Here is a 17,604-nt window from a genome sequence, read left to right as displayed (position 1 = left end):
GCAACAGAAGGAGGGGGGAAAAAACAATAGCAGAAGAATTCTGGACTTGATTAAAATGAAAGCCAATGAAACTATAATTGCCCAGCATATGGGAAGGAGTATAGTACACTACTGGGGGAAAATAAACAGTCATCCATGCTGCATTTTCCAGAAACTGGTGTCAAAATAAGTTTTCTTACAATCCTTGTGGGGAAAACAAACCACTGAAATGGGAATTATAGGACATTATTCTTTACACACATTATTAAAAGACTTAAGTCCTATACAGATAAAAACGCAGTAGAATGAATTGGGGAGTTGGGAGATAGCTGGGGCAACCTAATCAGATGGGTGTGGTGGTATTACTAATCACCAATCACCAATTATTTCTTCTTGACCCCACCTTCCACATGTTTCTTCAAATAGAGCATATGTATGTACAAGGTGCATGGAAAATCTATACCCTGTGAAATCTCTACCTTGCAAGCATGCTGGGTATAATTGCACGTGTACCTTGTCAAGTCTATGCACCTAATATAGGAGGTAAGGAGGAAATGATGCCAATGGGTGAGATGCTGGCCTCCCATCCACACACAGATTTTACCTAGATCTCTTTCAAAGTTGAATGAGGGTTGGAAGAGCCTGCCTTTCCCAGACAGCTATAGGCAACAGCAGGAGGCATTAGACGTCTTCATTATAACTAGCAGAATCAAAACTGAGCCAGAGAAGGTTAGTGAACTAACAATATCAATGGCTCTGGATCAAAAAAGTATTTGGATGTAGTGATAAATAATCAAAGGGGCTTCTGAAAGATCTGGGGCTCAGCCTAAATCATGCAGTAAAAGCACGATAAGCCAGTGGAACAGATTGACTGAATATACAATAAAAGGCATTTACCATGGATTTATCAAGTCAATCCCATTTTGTTTTATCTGAGCATATTCTAAGTGGCTAAGAAGAGCATGGAAGAGCAAGATAATCACAAGAGAATGGAAATGTATTTTTGAAAGAAGACTTAAAGGAATCAGTAACAGAGAATCTAGTTGGTGCATACATAAGTGCCATGTGAAAGCAAGTGCTGGTTCATATGGAGCTGTCTTACTCACACCAATGGTCCATTGAGCTCACTACAGCCTCCCCAGACAGACAGAAACTCTCCTGGTTTTCTGGAAAAGATATTTTCCAGCCCTGATACTGGACATACTTTTGGCTGGGGATATTCATTGCCAGGTCACCAAATAGGCAGAGTAGGCACTGGCCTATGGGCCCCAAGCCTATTAGGGGCCCTGCAACAATGGATCAAAATAATATTTATTTGCTCTTGAAAGAAAATTAGAAAAAGTATTCAGATATAATTTGCAAGCCCCCTCCCCGAGATTTCGACTGCCCAGGGGCCTCCACAGGGTTTAATCCGGCCCTGAGGATATTAGGAACTGAACCTATAAAAAGAGTGTGCTATATCACCAAGCTATGACTGCTCCCTTAAATGTACAACACATATTCAAGTGCAATAATTCATTGTTACTATGGGATTATCTAGTTATATGTGATTAAATATTCTCTAATATTTTGGAAACATTCACACAGTTCACAGATGATATTTTGCCATCTAACCTAGATGGACAGCCAAGTGCTAGCTCAGCTAATGAAACTTCCCAATATACACCTTGCCCTCTGGTGCTTGATTGAGCATATCTTGGCAAAATTAGTCTGTCTTATCACTATGGATAACTCAACTTCTCCACAATTGTCACATTGCCTCTTTGTCATGTTCCACAAGTTGTCATGTTCCACATTTAATTCAAAAACCAGGTGTCCCCCCCCCCCAGCTCTGCTCCTCTCTGGCCCTGATTCAAATTCAGAATATTCAGAAGCAAATGCATTCATATTGCCCCCCCTCTCTCATACATAGAATTGCGTATGGGTTGTGTGTGTGTGTGTACAGTTCCCATATGAGGATCTCAACATGCATGAGTGAATTGGCATCAGATTTCTCTTTTCATGGCCCTTTATAACTTCATGCTCCTTCCTTTCTGCAACCACTCATCTGGTTTATCTCCATACCTTCTAACCTGTTGTTTCCTGTGCCAGAACAATCCTCCTCCTGCAATTTGTCTTCCTTTCTCTATGCCACCACTCAAGATCACTATATATTCATTCTAACCCACATTTCTTCTCACACCCTTACCTACTGCATCCGCTTGATTCTGTTACGGCATCTCCTTTACACAATTGAAGCCAAACTTTGCTATCTTGATATAGATGATAAATCCTTGGTGCATGGATCATGCAATTTTTATCACCTGGATACTTGCTAATACAACGTAGGAGCTAAATATACATTAAAGTGAGTTAGGTCACCACAGTTACAGCCCTTTGGGGCACTTTTTAGATGGTATATATTGATGCATTTTATCTTTTCTTCTTTATGTTTATGTTTTCAGACTTGTTACCATAAAGTATCATATCCAAGCAAAACCTTTGTGAATAGGGTATATTATATGTCTATAGCAATGAATGTATGAATAAATGATTAATCCAACATAGTACACCGCAAAGAACAAAACATGAAAATCTTAATTCCACTTAAAAAGTGAAGTATCAACACTTGAATTAAACATGACTAAGGAGGTGTTTTGTATTTTTTACCAAATCAACACCTAAGGCATTAATAATCAGGCCAATGAAAAATATCCACTGACTGCATTATCTGCTCTCAGATGTGGAAATCCTTTAGTGTTTTAGCTATGCCTTTGGTGTACTGGTTTAGAATATATATGACCTATGCAGCACACCAAGTGAATTATATTTTCACTATAAAGTCAAATGTTACACTTCCCACCAAGGTTTTTACTCTCTAACAACCATGCATTGAGTGATATAAATGCAGTGCACATCGTTCATTTTAATGTGTTATGCTACACCATAAAGAAAAGGAAATATAGGGAAACATAAAGCCACAGATTCACATAACAGGTGTCTTCAATCAATTGTTACTGCTTTTTCTGCACACTCTAAACACAAGATCCACGTTATTTCCATTGTGCAGGAAGTTTGGCATCCAATCTGGCAATCTTACAATACCATGAAAAACTGCTTCTAAATGTGGACCCCCTTTCACTTTCCAGTCTGGGGTGTAGAGGAACTCTCTTGAACTACTGGCACTTTCAGTTGACATGAGGAGCATCAGGGTAACAGCCTTCCTTACTCACAGTCTTACATGTTTCATTAAACGGCTTGGGTTTGAAAGCTCACATTCCTAAATGGTACTTTTGCAAATGCCCGAATTACGACAGAAACACTTTTGTCATTACCTTTGTTGTGTAAGTATGTCCATCGGAGCCACAAACTGCACTGGCATGCATCAGAGGGCATGGCTTGCATTTTACTAAATTAGCTGGTCCATTCCAGTGTCTCTGGGGAAGGTTTCCTTTCTTTTGCCGAAGGCTGGAAGAGAAGGCGGGGGTCTGTGTGAATGTGATAGACAACTAAGACAAGTCTCTGCCAAATCTAAGCCTGAAAACAATCTAAATTTTGTGCATGGAATCCTTTTGGATCTAATTCTGCCTAAGCACATTTCAGGGCCAGCTAAAGAGTGAATTTATAATTGTTGGCAAAGCAATATTGTTTATTTCCAGCAGTTATATAACAAAATGATTATTGTTATTGGTTGTACGAGAAAAACAATAAAAGCCGTAGGAGACAGAAATAACATGAAAACTAGCAATAGCATAAAAACAGCATATAATAACAAAAAAGCACCACCAGCAACAACAACAATTATTATTATTATTTAAGGTACAGTAATAGAAATGTGGATGATAGGGATATCCAGAATGTATTTTATATGTTTTAGATAAGAGATTGATGTATTGAATGGGAAAGTGAAGCTAAGATTATGCATAGGTAAAGGGACCCCTGACCATTAGGTCCAGTCGTGACCGACTCTGGGGTTGTGGCGCTCATCTCGCTTTACTGGCTGAGGGAGCTGGCATACAGCTTCCGGGCCATGTGGCCAGCATGACTAAGCCGCTTCTGGCGAACCAGAGCAGCACATGGAAACACTGTTTACCTTCCTGCCGGAGCGGTACCTATTTATCTACTTGCACTTTGACATGCTTTCGAACTGCTAGGTTGGCAGGAGCAGGGATCAAGCAATGGGAGCTCACCCCGTCGCGGGGATTAAAACCGCCAACCTTCTGATTGGCAAGTCCTAGGCTCTGTGGTTTAACCCACAGCGCCACCCGCGTCCCAAACAGATTATGCATAGAGAGCTACAATTTTAAGTGGAAGCATTTTTTGTCTAGCATTCTCCCTAACATGTTATTAGAGCACATGCATGCAGAAAGCACCATATTTGAATTCTGGCATCATGAGGTAGGGTGAGAAAAGACTCTTGCCTGACACCCTGGATTGCAGTTGCCAGTCAGGGCTGCTAATACTCAGCTAGGAGGACAGCCTTACAATGTAGCTTTATATGCTTTTAAACTAATTTAGGGATCCTTCTAAAATGAAAAGTAACAACAAGAAAACCCCATTCAGTATAACCAATGTTGACAACTAGCTTAATATTAAAGTTGGTATGTACGGAGAAGCTCATTCAGTTGATGAGTGAGCTAGATACTATGATTTTATATTTCTGTTTCCAGTGGCCTGCTATTTAAGGAATATATTGTTAAGCTGATTTTATTTTTTAATCTCACAGGAAATATTCTAAAATGGGGCAATGCACAGCTGAGGTCACTCCTATGACTTTGTCTACTACAATGTTCACATTTCCTTGTGCTTTGCAATGTGCCCATTTTTGGATTATGAACGTTTCTAAAGCTATTGAAAAGCCTGCAGTGTATCTGGATATCTGAAACTTCAAAAATGAATGGCTATCTTGACTGTGTCATTGATGTTCTCACTTCTTCTCTTCAGTACTTTAACTGTTATATTATGGGCTTTCAGATCTAGGGTCTTTTTTAACTTGTTGGATTTTAGATTCTATATTGTGATATTGAAAGCTTCTGCTACCCCTGAATCACCAGTGGTATGAGAACTATAGCCTCCTTTTTCATACAGGAGTGAATAACACCATGGATAAAATAAAATTTGACACTTGGCAGTCCAATGTCCACTGACATTGTGCCCACCCTCCAATCTGTTGCAGTTGCACAATACTAAGATTCCTCTGTTTGAGTAGTTTTGCACATTTGCTATGTTACAGTCCATCAAATTATCATGGTCAACTAAATAAAGATGTATCCCTTCTTAGCATACAAACATATCCACAAGGTCTTGGTGCCAAGCAGAATTTAGCAATATGCAGGATTTGAAACCATTGTTCTGAAGCTGGCTACCGATCCTGCCCAAGAGAAATAAGAAAAATCAACCACTGCATGATTTATGAAATTAAATTTAAAGGGCATTCAATGAACAAAGTGCCATATAAATATCTGTTTAAAAATATAATATTTATATCTAAAAATTAAATATAAACACCTTAAAAATTGGACTGGCATTCCTGATTGAAGCCTTTTAAATAATTGTTAAGGGTAATGCCAACTCTATTTTTAAGATTCATTTATATTTTGCATAGTTGTGCTAGTTAAGTATTATTAAGGTTACTAAATGTTATATTGTTTTAGGTTGTGCTTTTCTATGATCACTTTCCGTATATCTGGTCTACAAATCATAACATCAAATACAGTACATACAGTTATCAAGACAATACATGCATGCACCTTTTAACATGAGAGTATAAGAAAATCCATGAATAATCAGAAAGAGTTATAAATAGAGATAATGTCTATTGTCAATTTGGTGCCTGCTATAGCCATTCCTTCTAAAAGCTTTAGCTCAGATTGGTATCTTTCTATAAAAGTTACAGTATAGGAGGACATGAGCTATTGTTTCAATTGAGCTGTTTTTGCAAGGGACAAAATGTCAAGTGCCAAGGGCCGCCTGGCAAATTGACCCTAAATGCTGATAGCAAAGAACTGAACCAGCACATGGAAATGTTCTTCTGTTACCTAGGGATATTCAAAATTGCTAAATACCTAGCAAATCAATGATCTCTTTTAGGTTCTAGACAAAAGGACAGTGGTGGAAAAAAACACCCCCAATATGTCAGACTTGACAAATTTTGCAAGTTATGATCTAGAAGCCCCTTTAATGTAGCTGGTTGCTTTTTCTAACCCAAGTGACAGAAGATGGTGTTGGCTTTGTTGCTGAATCCAGGAGCAAGTTGAGCTATCAAGAAAAAAGCCAGGGATAGGTAGTCATAATCTGTTGAGGATGAATATAGACAAAGCCTATACTGCTGGGGCACCAAAGATCTCAAAAAAAATAGTTTGTGTCCTCTCCTCTCTTGTGATTGATTGATTAATTCATTCCTAATATGCACACCTGGATTATGTACATAGTTTGGGTAATTCCTTTGTTTTGGGGGCACCTTCAAACTAAAGGTATATGCTCACCATCCTTTGCACAGCAGAACCTCAACAATGCCACTGGAATAGTCCATGCACTCAATGCAATATTTTGAATTCAAAGTGACCAGGACAGAGTGGACTGAAAAGTAACTCTCAAGTATTTTCAATTACTAACTTGTTTTATGACATGCCCATCCAGGGTCCATTTGTATGTCTCATACCCTTTTGTAAAAAATCAGCCCTTTGTTTTTGTGTTAAATAATAAAAATAATGAACCTGAATCCTACTTAAGAGTAAGCCCTGGCTAGCATTACACCTAATCAAGGATAAGGCTAGGAGGGCATGTGGAGGGAATATGCTCTAGTAAGGACAGAGGGCCTCCCAAGGTCTAATGGCCCACCCCTTTAACTATGATTGAGGGACTGTAAATATCATGTGTGAAGTAGCTCCATGTGATATTGGCTTTCTAGATTTCATAACAAAATATAAATTCTACCCCAAGCATTTGGAAGAAATAGCAATCCCGCTGCTTTGCCCTAATATGAAAGCACATCAGAGCAGTTTAGCCGAGACAAGGAAAACATTTTAAAACATCACCGAATGCCTTTATCATGGTTTAGAAAACACATATGGATGCTCTTTAAAGCAACTTTGCCTCAGTTTGCAATTTGCTGCGCAATTCAAACTCTGTTGTAATATCACATTCAGCTGCTAAAGTAATAAAAATGCTATTCTTTCATTTCAGTTAAAGCTTTCTTCTGCTTGAGCCTTTGTCACAGTGATAAATAGCACTATTAGGAAGCTTGCATCTACAGAAGCAACCCCATCACGATATCATAAAATAAAAAAGCCAACCAAAAAGAGACAGAGATAGAAGCCTGCAATCAAAGCCTTGGTATAAAAAACCAGTTCTGTCAGTATATGGCAGTGTTAATCTTCTAGAATGCAATCACTTTGCTTAACAAACTAACTCCTCATTAATTAAGATAGGTGAATAGTAAAATACTCTGGATTGAACCAAAAAGGGTGAGGTACACATATTAAAATTTCTGCAAATGATTTGTGAAATCGGGTGGGTCCAAATTCATAAAGCTCACAGTGATGCTACCCAAATATTGCAATATGTCTACATCTTTGCACGAAAGAATGCCTGCAAAAATTTAAGTATCTTAAAAATCATGCTATATAATCATAGCTAGGAGGCAAAAGCACAAGAAGCTGTGACTACCAGGGACCTGAGATCACAGGAGCATTAGGGGGGAGAAAAGTTTGCAAGCCATATGTGCAACCCACACACAGTCCCCTTGTGTAACTTGCACATATGTTTTTCTGTACAGAATCTTGCTAGAAGAAATCAACAACTCCATCTTATGGGTTGGTTAAAAAAAAAATTAGTTGCTGTGGTTGCAGATTATTAAGTTGCTAATTAACTTGAACATTTGATGGCTACATTTCAAAATGTGGCATTCAAGTTCCTCTTCTACTCTAACAAAATGCCCTGGTTAGATGGCTACTGAGCAGTGTCATGCTTTGCATGGTGTTTTTTTTTTTAAAGCAACATGTTTGTTGCTATTTGGTTGAACACATGCTGTGAAAGTGCTAACTTCCAAACATAGTCTAAGGCTACTTTCAGACAATACTCTTTTGTAGATGCTATTCAGTACTCTGCCAGCAAATTTCAGTTGTGCAATTAAAGCAAATTTGGCCCTCTTGCATACAACAACATTTCTGTGGTAAGAAAAGTGACAGGAAAATGAACTGGAAAGTGTGGGATGACAGCAATGTCATATTACCTCTAAGCAACCAAAGCGGAATGAATGCTCAGTGAGCAACTTGTCTGGAAGAGCCCTAAAACTAGAAACCAGTTGAAAGAGGCATTTAGTCCCTGAGCTGTTCAACATTGCTTTTGTTTCAAAAAGTCCAACCATGAGGGGTCATAACCTTCTACTTGTTCCTTCAAGCTAATGATCAATTGAGTCCTACCACGCCACATCCATCTCTTTCCCATCTACTCAACAACTGCAATTAGTTAATATTGTCTGCTTCTTCATTCATGTGTTCCACTTAATCCATCAATGTGATTGCTAATGCGGCTCCGTAGATGCCAAAGAATAATCAAGGATGGATATTATTATGGCATGCTGTATAGTTGAAAATGCGAGGGAAATGTTGCTGAATGGGGACTGGCTATGGAAGAGGAAAAATAAGAGCACCAACTTCCCAAGGGGAACAATTTGCATAGCAGGTGCTAGTTTTATGATGTGAGTCTGAATTGATCATCTAAAAATATATCGTTGTTTTAACTTTTATATCACATAGAAGCCTGCCAAATGCTCTAACAGCCTGGATTGCATTCTCTATTGGGCTTTTAGACCAAAAGACCAACAGACAACATAAGTTGGGCTTAGGTTATGTTAAGATATAGCAAACGCAAATGTGAGGTATTAATTGCCACACTCAACCCACCAGTCATTTCACCCAGAACTTCTCAGCAGAAATACTGCACAGCCCTCTTGCATAAGTTCATAAAATATTCAATATACAAATCAGATCATTTTGAAGTGAAAAGGTAAAAAACCACCACCACCAAATCTATACTTGGTGGCAGAAAAACAGCTCTCAACCCCAAAAACCTTCAGATTTAAAATAAAGTATAAAATATGGTTATCAGCTAAACTGGCTTTTCTCAAGATTTCACTTTCTTCTAGCTGTTAGAAATGGTCTGATAAGCAACTTCAATTTATTAATAACAGGGTTTTAAAAGAAAAAAATACACATTGCAAATCTTTTAAGTGGAAAAGGCATTGTATTAATGCCTTTTCCACTAATACGTCAGAAACAAAATAGCTTTGGAGTGGCTTCTATTATGAACATTTTGTCTTTTCAGCTTGACAGAGACGTGTGTTCGTTTTAACTTTATCTCTCTGTCTTGCTCAGTTCCAGAAGCGTATGTGCTTTGAGTCAAAAGTATGACCTGCCAGCATTCAGAACACAGACAGAAAAAAATATTTTTTATTATCTTATTTCTGCCTGCCTGGGGATGTTATCACCTATGCAGCATTCATATTATCTCACAGGTTTAAAAAGACTAGATTTTAAACACCCATAGAAGGGTTCTTGCTGTACGTCTCTCTAAAGAGATAGTGTTCAAGTTATGGCTGTTCTTGGTAGTAAATAGAATTCATGTAGGATTGCTGGAAAACAGGTCTTTCAATGTTAATGCCTGTAACTTTTTCATACCTATAATAATTTACTATGTGGACATGAAACAGAGAGACACATTGTGCAAAAATGTATGTTTTAAAATGATTTATTGGACCAAGACCTAATTAGCTGTAGTTCAGAAAGTGTAACTAGGGTTGTCAGTTACAACCTGGAAATTGTTGCTATATCTTTACATTTATTGATTAAGGGAGAGACTCAACAACTATGTCTTCTCCTGCCCATTTCCCCAGAGTTCTTTTGTCTTTCCTCCTTTCCCACCTGCACAGCTGGATTTCCTATTATGTCAAACTGTGGTGGGGGAGTGGTTAATGGATCTGGGAAGAAAGCATGTGAGAAAAGCCTGTGCTGCTGAATCTTAGGCTTTTTTGCAACCCCAAAGCAAACAACAACAAAAAGAAGCCAGGAAGCAGCATGCCAAAAATAGGAGGAAATAATGGCTATATGAGTGTAAGAAGAAACAAGCAAAGGTTAGTTAGGGAAATACCAATTGATAAGTGCAATTACTCACGCTGAACAATTTACTTCTCACCCACTTTTAAAACACTTAAGAGGCTTCTTTTACTTCTTGGTGACTATGGGATGTAGGGTTGGGCCCAAATTTACCTCAGTGAGCATATTACAGCAAACAGGGACAAATGAACCCAACATTTGCCCCAAGTCTTCCCATTGTCACATCTTGCATTGCCCTGCCCCAGTTCTCCAGTTTGTTGGCTACTGCCAATGAGAGGCTGGTAAATTAATGTTGAGATGATGTAATAACAGTATACCGTATTTTTCGTTCTATAGGGCGCACCGGCCCATAGGACGCACCTCGTTTTTTTTGGGGGGGGAAATGAATAAAAAAAATTATTCCCCCCCCAGCCGCGGCTGTCGCCCCAAGCCTTGCGCACACCTGCCCGAAGCACGGGGCACCCTCCGGAGGGCTCCCCGTGCTTCGGGCGACAGTCTGCCGCCCCAAGCCTCACGCGCTCGGCGGGACCTCCCGCCGGGCGCGCAAGGCTTGCAGACACTCGCCCGAAGCACGGGGAGCCTTCCAGAGGGCTCCCCGTGCTTCGGGTGACAGGCTGCCGCCCCAAGCCTCGCGCGCCCGTCGGGACCTCCCGCCGGGCGCGCAAGGCTTGCAGACACTCGCCCGAAGCACGGAGAGCCCTCCGGAGGGCTCCCCGTGCTTCGGGCGACAGGCTGCCGCCCCAAGTCTCGCGCGCCCGTCGGGACCTCCCGCCGGGCGCGCAAGGCTTGCGGACACTCGCCCAAAGCACGGGGAGCCCTCCGGAGGGCTCCCCGTGCTTCGGGCGACAGGTTGCCGCACCAAGCCTCACGCACTCCCGCCGGGCGCGCAAGGCTTGCGGACACTCGCTGGGGCTGCAGGCTGCTGCCTGCAAGCCTTGTGAGCCCGCGGGAACTCCCGCCGGGCTTGCAAGGCTTGCGGATAGCTTCCTGAAGCCTGGAGAGCGAGAGGGGTCGGTGCGCACCGATGCCTCTCGCTCTCCAGGCTTCAGCGAAAGCCTGCATTCGCACCATAGGACGCACACACATTTCCCCTTCATTTTTGGAGGGGAAAAAGTGCGTCCTATGGTGCGAAAAATACGTAAGTTAGCAAACCTACACTGAAATGCAAAAGTGAAGAACATGGCATTGGCCTGCCATATATGGCTACAGCTCAAGATCTGCTATAACATGCAATTTAGCAGGGATGAGGATTTTAACTTAGGTTTCTCCCACCCAAACCTTCTCCATATTAGTTTCACACTCATTGCAAGGATGTACCCATGGCATTGCAGATTGATAAAAACAATATAAACATTCAGAGTCAGCTTGCAGTGGTTATGGCTGTGAAAACCTCATTAGGAAGCAAGCATGTTTTTCTTACCTCTTCTTTGTTTTGTGTTCTCAACTTAGCAACATTTTACGGGGAGTCTATAAGGATCAGCCCCAATGCTCTAGAATTATCCTCCAAAAGAGATTCATTTAGTCTTGTCCCTGCTAGTTTGTTTGGTTTTTTTGGCAGTTGAAGGCTGTCACTTTTCAGAAGAACTTTCATTTTTAACACTATTGACCAGTACTTTCAGGGGTGGCGCTGTGGGTAAAACCTCAGTGCCTAGGACTTGCCAATCGTATGGTCGGTGGTTCGAATCCCCGCGGCGGGGTGAGCTCCCGCCGTTCGGTCCCAGCTCCTGCCCACCTAGCAGTTTGAAAGCACCCCTAAGTGCAAGTAGATAAATAGGTACCACTTTATAGCGGGAAGGTAAATGGCATTTTTGTGTGCTGCGCTGGTGCTGGCTCACCAGTGCAGCTTCGTCACGCTGGCCACGTGACTCGGAAGTGTCTCCGGACAGTGCTGGCCCCCGGCCTCTTAAGTGAGATGAGCACACAACCCTAGAGTCGGACACGACTGGCCCGTACGGGCAGGGGTACCTTTACCTTTACCTTTACCGGTACTTTCAGGGTAGTCGTGCTTATTTTAGTGGCCGTTTACTGGGACTGTTGCTTTCGCTGATTTATTGATGTAATTTGTTTTGGTTTACTGAATGTTGTTTTTATTGTTTTTCCCCTCTATGAATTTTCATGACTGGTGCTGTAAAACAAAGATTTAAATAAGTATGTGCCACTCCAGCAGGTGTGAAGCATGGTTCCTTTCAGCCTGCTTGAACTGCATCCCATGGCTTTTGTTGATCCTAGAAGCTTCTTCACTGTTTTGCTTCAGCAGCACAAGCCATTGGTTCAGTAGCCTTGGGCAGACAACATATCCAGAGAAAATAACTAAAGGAAGAGTCAGGGTTGTGCCACCAGTACTATTCCTCCCAGTTCCCTGTGTTTATGTAGCCTTCTGAGTCTGCATGCTGTACTGAGTTTGCTTTGATCACAAGGGTGAATTAATATGTGAAGGTTGGAGGGCAGGCCAAAGGGCACACTTTCTTTGTCTCTGAATATGCACAAGGCTAAAGTCACACCTAAAGCTAAAGCTACCAGTTTCATTGTACAATGGATATAACTATAGCAACTTGATTTTCTATTTGGCATGATGACTCCAACTACCGGTAAGTCCTATGCAGTGTATATCCATTGAAATTCATTGGCTGAGATTAGTCATGCCCATTAATTGAAATGGGTCTACTCTGCATAGAACTAACAATGGATACAACCTATTATGAATACTTATTTAGCAAAATAGTAATAAGTAGTAGCAGTAGGGTTTTTTTCTTTAAAAAACGGTTTAACAATTTTGTCCAAAGTTTCTTAAATTTTGTAAGTATTAAAAGTTGAGACAGTTCTTGCCCAGGTTCAGATTCTAATACTTCACAAAAGGGGGGGAGAGGTGGTGAGAGGAAAGCAAGCTTTACTACAGCAGCAGCAGCAGCAGCAGCAGCAGCAGCAGCAATAATAATAATAATAATAATAATAATAATAATAATAATAATAATAATTTATTTATTTATACCCTGCCCATCTGGCTGGCTTTCCCCAGCCACTCTGGGAGGCTCCCAACATAAGTGATGATGATGATGATGATAATGATGATAATAATAATAAAGCGATAAAACATCAGACATTAATTAGTTCCCTGAACAGGGCTGCCTTCATATGTCTTCTAAAAGTCAGATTAGTTGTTTATTTCCTTGACATATGATGGGCAGGCATTTGACAGAGCGGGCCCCACTACCAAGAAGGCCCTCTGCCTGGTTCCCTGTAACATCACTTCTCACAGTGAGGGAATCACCAGGAGGCCCTTGGAGATGTACCTCAATGTCTGGGCTGAACAATGGGGGTGGAGACGCTCCTTCAGGTATACTGGGCCAAGGCTGCTCCTTCCATGGGAGCTTCAAGCCACAATGGATAGGACTAGTTTGGTCTTCCCTTTGCCATGATGTTCTTCCTGAAATACAAGGGTGTGGTCTGTCTGTGGTCCTATGTAACCAATCTGTTGGCAGGGGGCGGAGTGTGCCTCTTTTCAGCTCTGCAACGCAGTTGCAGGTAACTGGTAGGAGCTCTCTCTCTCTCTCTCTCTCTCTCTCTCTCTCTCCTCTCTCTCTCTCTCTCTCACACACACACACACACATAACATTATACAACCAAGTAAAGCTTTGGCCTTTTTCTTTTTAAAACAGCATAGCATTGTTGTCTACCCCATCACTGGCAAGCCAGAAGTAGTGCATTCTGATGATTCCTTCTCATTCATATGCCAGAACCTGACAGCTTTCTTATGCTACATGCTAATTCTTCAATTTATTATGGGTGCACCTCCATCATAATTTTTGATTTATCATAATCTAATCAAAACAATAAAAATCTGACTTCAGTCTATCTGAAATAATTTGGTCTATTTTCACTGATAGTTTAATTAGTCCTGTCTCTACATAGGTTCTCGTCACACCCCAGCTGAAAACTCATGCTCTTTCCCATTCACTCTCATATGAGAGGCATTTTCAGGAGTAGCCTCTAATAGGAGATGAATCTTAGTGCTAATAACATTTTTCTGCTCCTCTGGCCCTCTTGTCATTTAGAAATACAGTTTTAAGAGTCATTTTGAGTGGTTTGAGTGGTTCACTAAATTTGAAGATCTGCCCCAGCAGTTTACAGTGAATAAAGAAACAATGCAAAGGGCTTGTGACTTGGGATGCCCTCTTCACAGCTGCCTCAAAAGCGAACATTAGTTCTTGAAAGAAAAATTAAGGCATATTCTGATACCTTCATCCTCTCTCAATGAAGGTAGAATTTTACTAGTCCTTGGGCAACTAATAAAGACCAGGCGCTACGCTGTAATTTGGCCAGGGTGGGGGAAGCAGTCTCAATGTGCCCAGTTGACTTGCCACAGTCAGGTGCCCTGCAAGCGAGGGGCTACAATTCTGTGATGACTCAGAGGTCTGGCAAATATACGGATACTGAAGATGCTGAGGACAAGGAAGGCTGTATATGGGATTTACTCTTAGAAGGCTCCTCTCTAAAGGGATCTTTTATCTCCCTATCCAACTGAGAGATAAAGCACTCTGTTTGCTACTTAGAGATCACTCTAAAATGTTATCTCCCAATCAGATCTGGAGATAAAGCTGTGGGGCCACTTCCTGTGGTTTAGGCAGGCCAGATCCAGCTGAATTTACATTATGCAACAAGAATGCCCTTCGTAACATACAACAGTTTGTGTTTCCAAAGTAAAAACACATTACATTTTTTGATTCTGACAGTTAAACCACTCTTTCTGAAGTCAATTAGGCAAACTTTAGCCAACAAAGCCTCTCCTCTTCCCTGAGGGTAGAGGTTGTCAGCGGGTCTCGCTTTCCATGCTTCGCAGTGGGCGTGAATGGCCCACTGTGACACAGAGAGTCCATGGCCTGCGTCATGCCCACAGTCAGCCAATACGGCTGGCTGGGGGGCATGGTTTGCCGCTTTTAAACGAGTGCGGGACTGTGGCTCAGCCTGTTTGTTTCCTGCACACATGGATCTCCCTCCCTCCCTCTATTCTCGCGCATTCCACACCTGACCTTGATATGGACCTCATTTGGTCACCTGTTGAAGAGGCCTGGTACAATTTTTTTCCCACTTGGCAGATTCGCACCAGCCATTTGGTTTTTCGCCTACCTCGTAGCAAATTGTCACAACTTTGTAAGGTTTGGCAGTTAGGCACTGGAAAATGCGTTGTGTGTTGGAGGGGAGGTTGTGGCCATTACCTACCCCTCCCCTTTATGGGTGTTCCGTTAAAGGAATCTGGTGGTCATGGTTCCTGTCTGATGCCCAGGTGGTGGCTAGGGCCATGGCACGACCCTCCGGTGACTCTAGGGGAAAGCTTCCAGTTGATTTGCATCAACAGGCTCCCACTACAGGTTGTTAACTCTTGTGTGACTCCCTGCAGAGCAGGCAGGAGTCAAATGCAGTCTGTTCAGACCCAATGCCTAAGCCAATACTACTCACGTTCTGTAACCAATAAAGTTGTAGCCATTTTTAGCTCATTAACCTAAAATACTGGTGTCCATGTGTCCTATTTCATCATAAAGTGGGGGACGGGGCCTTGACTCACAAGTCAAAGTATGTTAGACACTGTTTACTTCATTGTGGTTGACTCTAATTGTGTTAACATAGTTTTTTGAAATGATGGAATCTATTTCTGATGGGAAGAGTACGGAAGGTACACCACACCAGCTGCTGAACCGAATAAGTGAATACTCTTCTTTATGGAGCAAAAATAAAAAAAAAAACATTTTTTTTGGGGGGGGGGAGGGATGCTTTTCAAGAGTATAACCCCTAACAGCAATTCAAAATCCCAAACAAACAAATTAAAACCTCGACTGAAATGCCGGCTACAGTTAAACTGACAGACTGCAAATCTCTTCTCAATGGAAGGGCAAATACACACTGTGAATCTACTTTGGTATGCCAATCATCCCGCTTATGAATAAATGTGTTGAAACATCTTGGGCCAAGGCAAATGAAGTTCTATTTTGCTGAAAAACTTAACAGCCTGTAATCCTTGCTTTAAGATCCACAGTTGAAAGAATCTACTGTAATTCCGCAGCAGGCTCAGCAGTGAATAGTGAAGGAAAGCATTTTCTATTCAGTGGGGAAATGTTTGCAATATGGAGGGGGGAAGAGGTGGGGAAGTTTCAAGAGCAAGTAGAAACATGTGAACCTTTATCTCCATGCAATTTATTTTCAAATTCATGAATATTTTGATGGGCTGCTATACCTTTACCACCTTCCTACTAATCAACAAAGAATATAATAAGGTATGGCAGTTAAGAACTAAGGCAGTGCCTGAGATTTCTGCTGTGCCTGTTTTCACCCAGCTGGAAATGGGATAAAGGACTCTGAGGTGCCTAGTATCTCTGAAAGAGGATATAGTGTTGAACAGGTATACTGCATGCAGATCACAATCACACCCCACGTTTTCAAACAGGAAATACTATGTGACAATAAGCTGGCTGCAAAAAGGAGGGAATGAGAAGAAAGGAGATCCATACATATCATGGGGCCTCCCAGCTATGCAGATATATTTTATCCACAAAATGTGCAGAGGCCTGTGAGTACTAATGGCAGAGAAAAGTTGGCAGACAGATCTTAGCTTGGCAGCTCAGCAGGTAATCATGGAAGGAAGTGGTTCTACCCAAGTGCAAGAGGGAATTGATCACAGAGAAAGCATGCATTTAAGCAGACATGCTCAAAGGCTAGAGTTAAAGGGCTGCAGCTCAGTGGTATAACATGTGTTTACTATGCAAAAGGTCTCAGGTTCACCCCCAGGAACATACAGTAGAGCTAGGAAAGACTCTTGCCTCAAACCCTGGAAATCCAATGGTTTGAAGTGGTACAAGGCAGTTCCCATTGCACCTATCTTCCATATCCTCCCCCACCAGAGCTGGCCCACCCATGAAGTGGGGAGAAGCAGTTGCCTCAGGTGGCAAAAGTGCAGGAGGTGGTACCCAGCCCTTTCCACCACTTCCAGTGCTGCTAGAACAGCTGTCCTCACACAGAGTTTAGCAAGAGGGAGGCACTCCAGCATGTGGCCTTGCCACTCATTTTCTCCACCTCTGGGGTGGAGAAGATGAGCAGCAAAGTCTTGCCGAATGCTCCCCTCTTGGCAAGTTCAGAAAGAGGGGGGGCATTCCAGCAGTAGTAGAAGTGGTGGGGCAGGCAGGGCAGGGTGGCAGGTGAGGTGGTGTGTGGTAGTGGGCGGTGGGCAAGGGGCAGCACATTCCCATTATACCTCAGGTGGTCATACGGGGTGGTCCACCCCTGCTTACCACACTCCTAGGACCCAAGCTGCTGAAACATCTACCCCCTTTGCAGTTTAAAGGAGTAAGGGAACAGTTTTAACAGCTTGCTTTGCCCCAGCAAAGACAGTACTTCTAGTTTTTTTCTCCCATCTGTTCTATCCATGAAGCTTTCTAACCTGTCTTTCATTTATTAAAAAAACAACAACAACTAAGGAGAAGTCATTTCACACTGGAGAAATTTCAAATGAGTTCAGCAATCACAAATGAAATGGTGATTGACA

At 41.9% G+C, this 17,604-nt stretch overlaps 1 protein-coding gene across 3 annotated transcripts in view; it reads right to left on the bottom strand.

Annotated features, from left to right (window-relative positions):
• The window catches only part of SPOCK1 (SPARC (osteonectin), cwcv and kazal like domains proteoglycan 1), a 396,815-nt gene that overhangs the window by 121,305 nt on the left and 257,906 nt on the right, over positions 1–17,604 (bottom strand). For all 3 annotated transcript variants that reach the window (XM_053376868.1, XM_053376869.1, XM_053376870.1), the window contains exon 5: positions 3,294–3,426. In XM_053376868.1, the coding sequence (XP_053232843.1) occupies positions 3,294–3,426 (133 nt within the window). The remainder of the gene's footprint in view (positions 1–3,293; positions 3,427–17,604) is intronic.

The sequence above is a fragment of the Podarcis raffonei genome, chromosome 2 (assembly GCF_027172205.1).
Source record: "Podarcis raffonei isolate rPodRaf1 chromosome 2, rPodRaf1.pri, whole genome shotgun sequence".
NCBI lineage: Eukaryota > Metazoa > Chordata > Lepidosauria > Squamata > Lacertidae > Podarcis > Podarcis raffonei.
The sequence above is the reverse complement of the archived record's forward strand: the minus strand, read 5'-3'. Positions and strand labels throughout refer to the sequence as shown.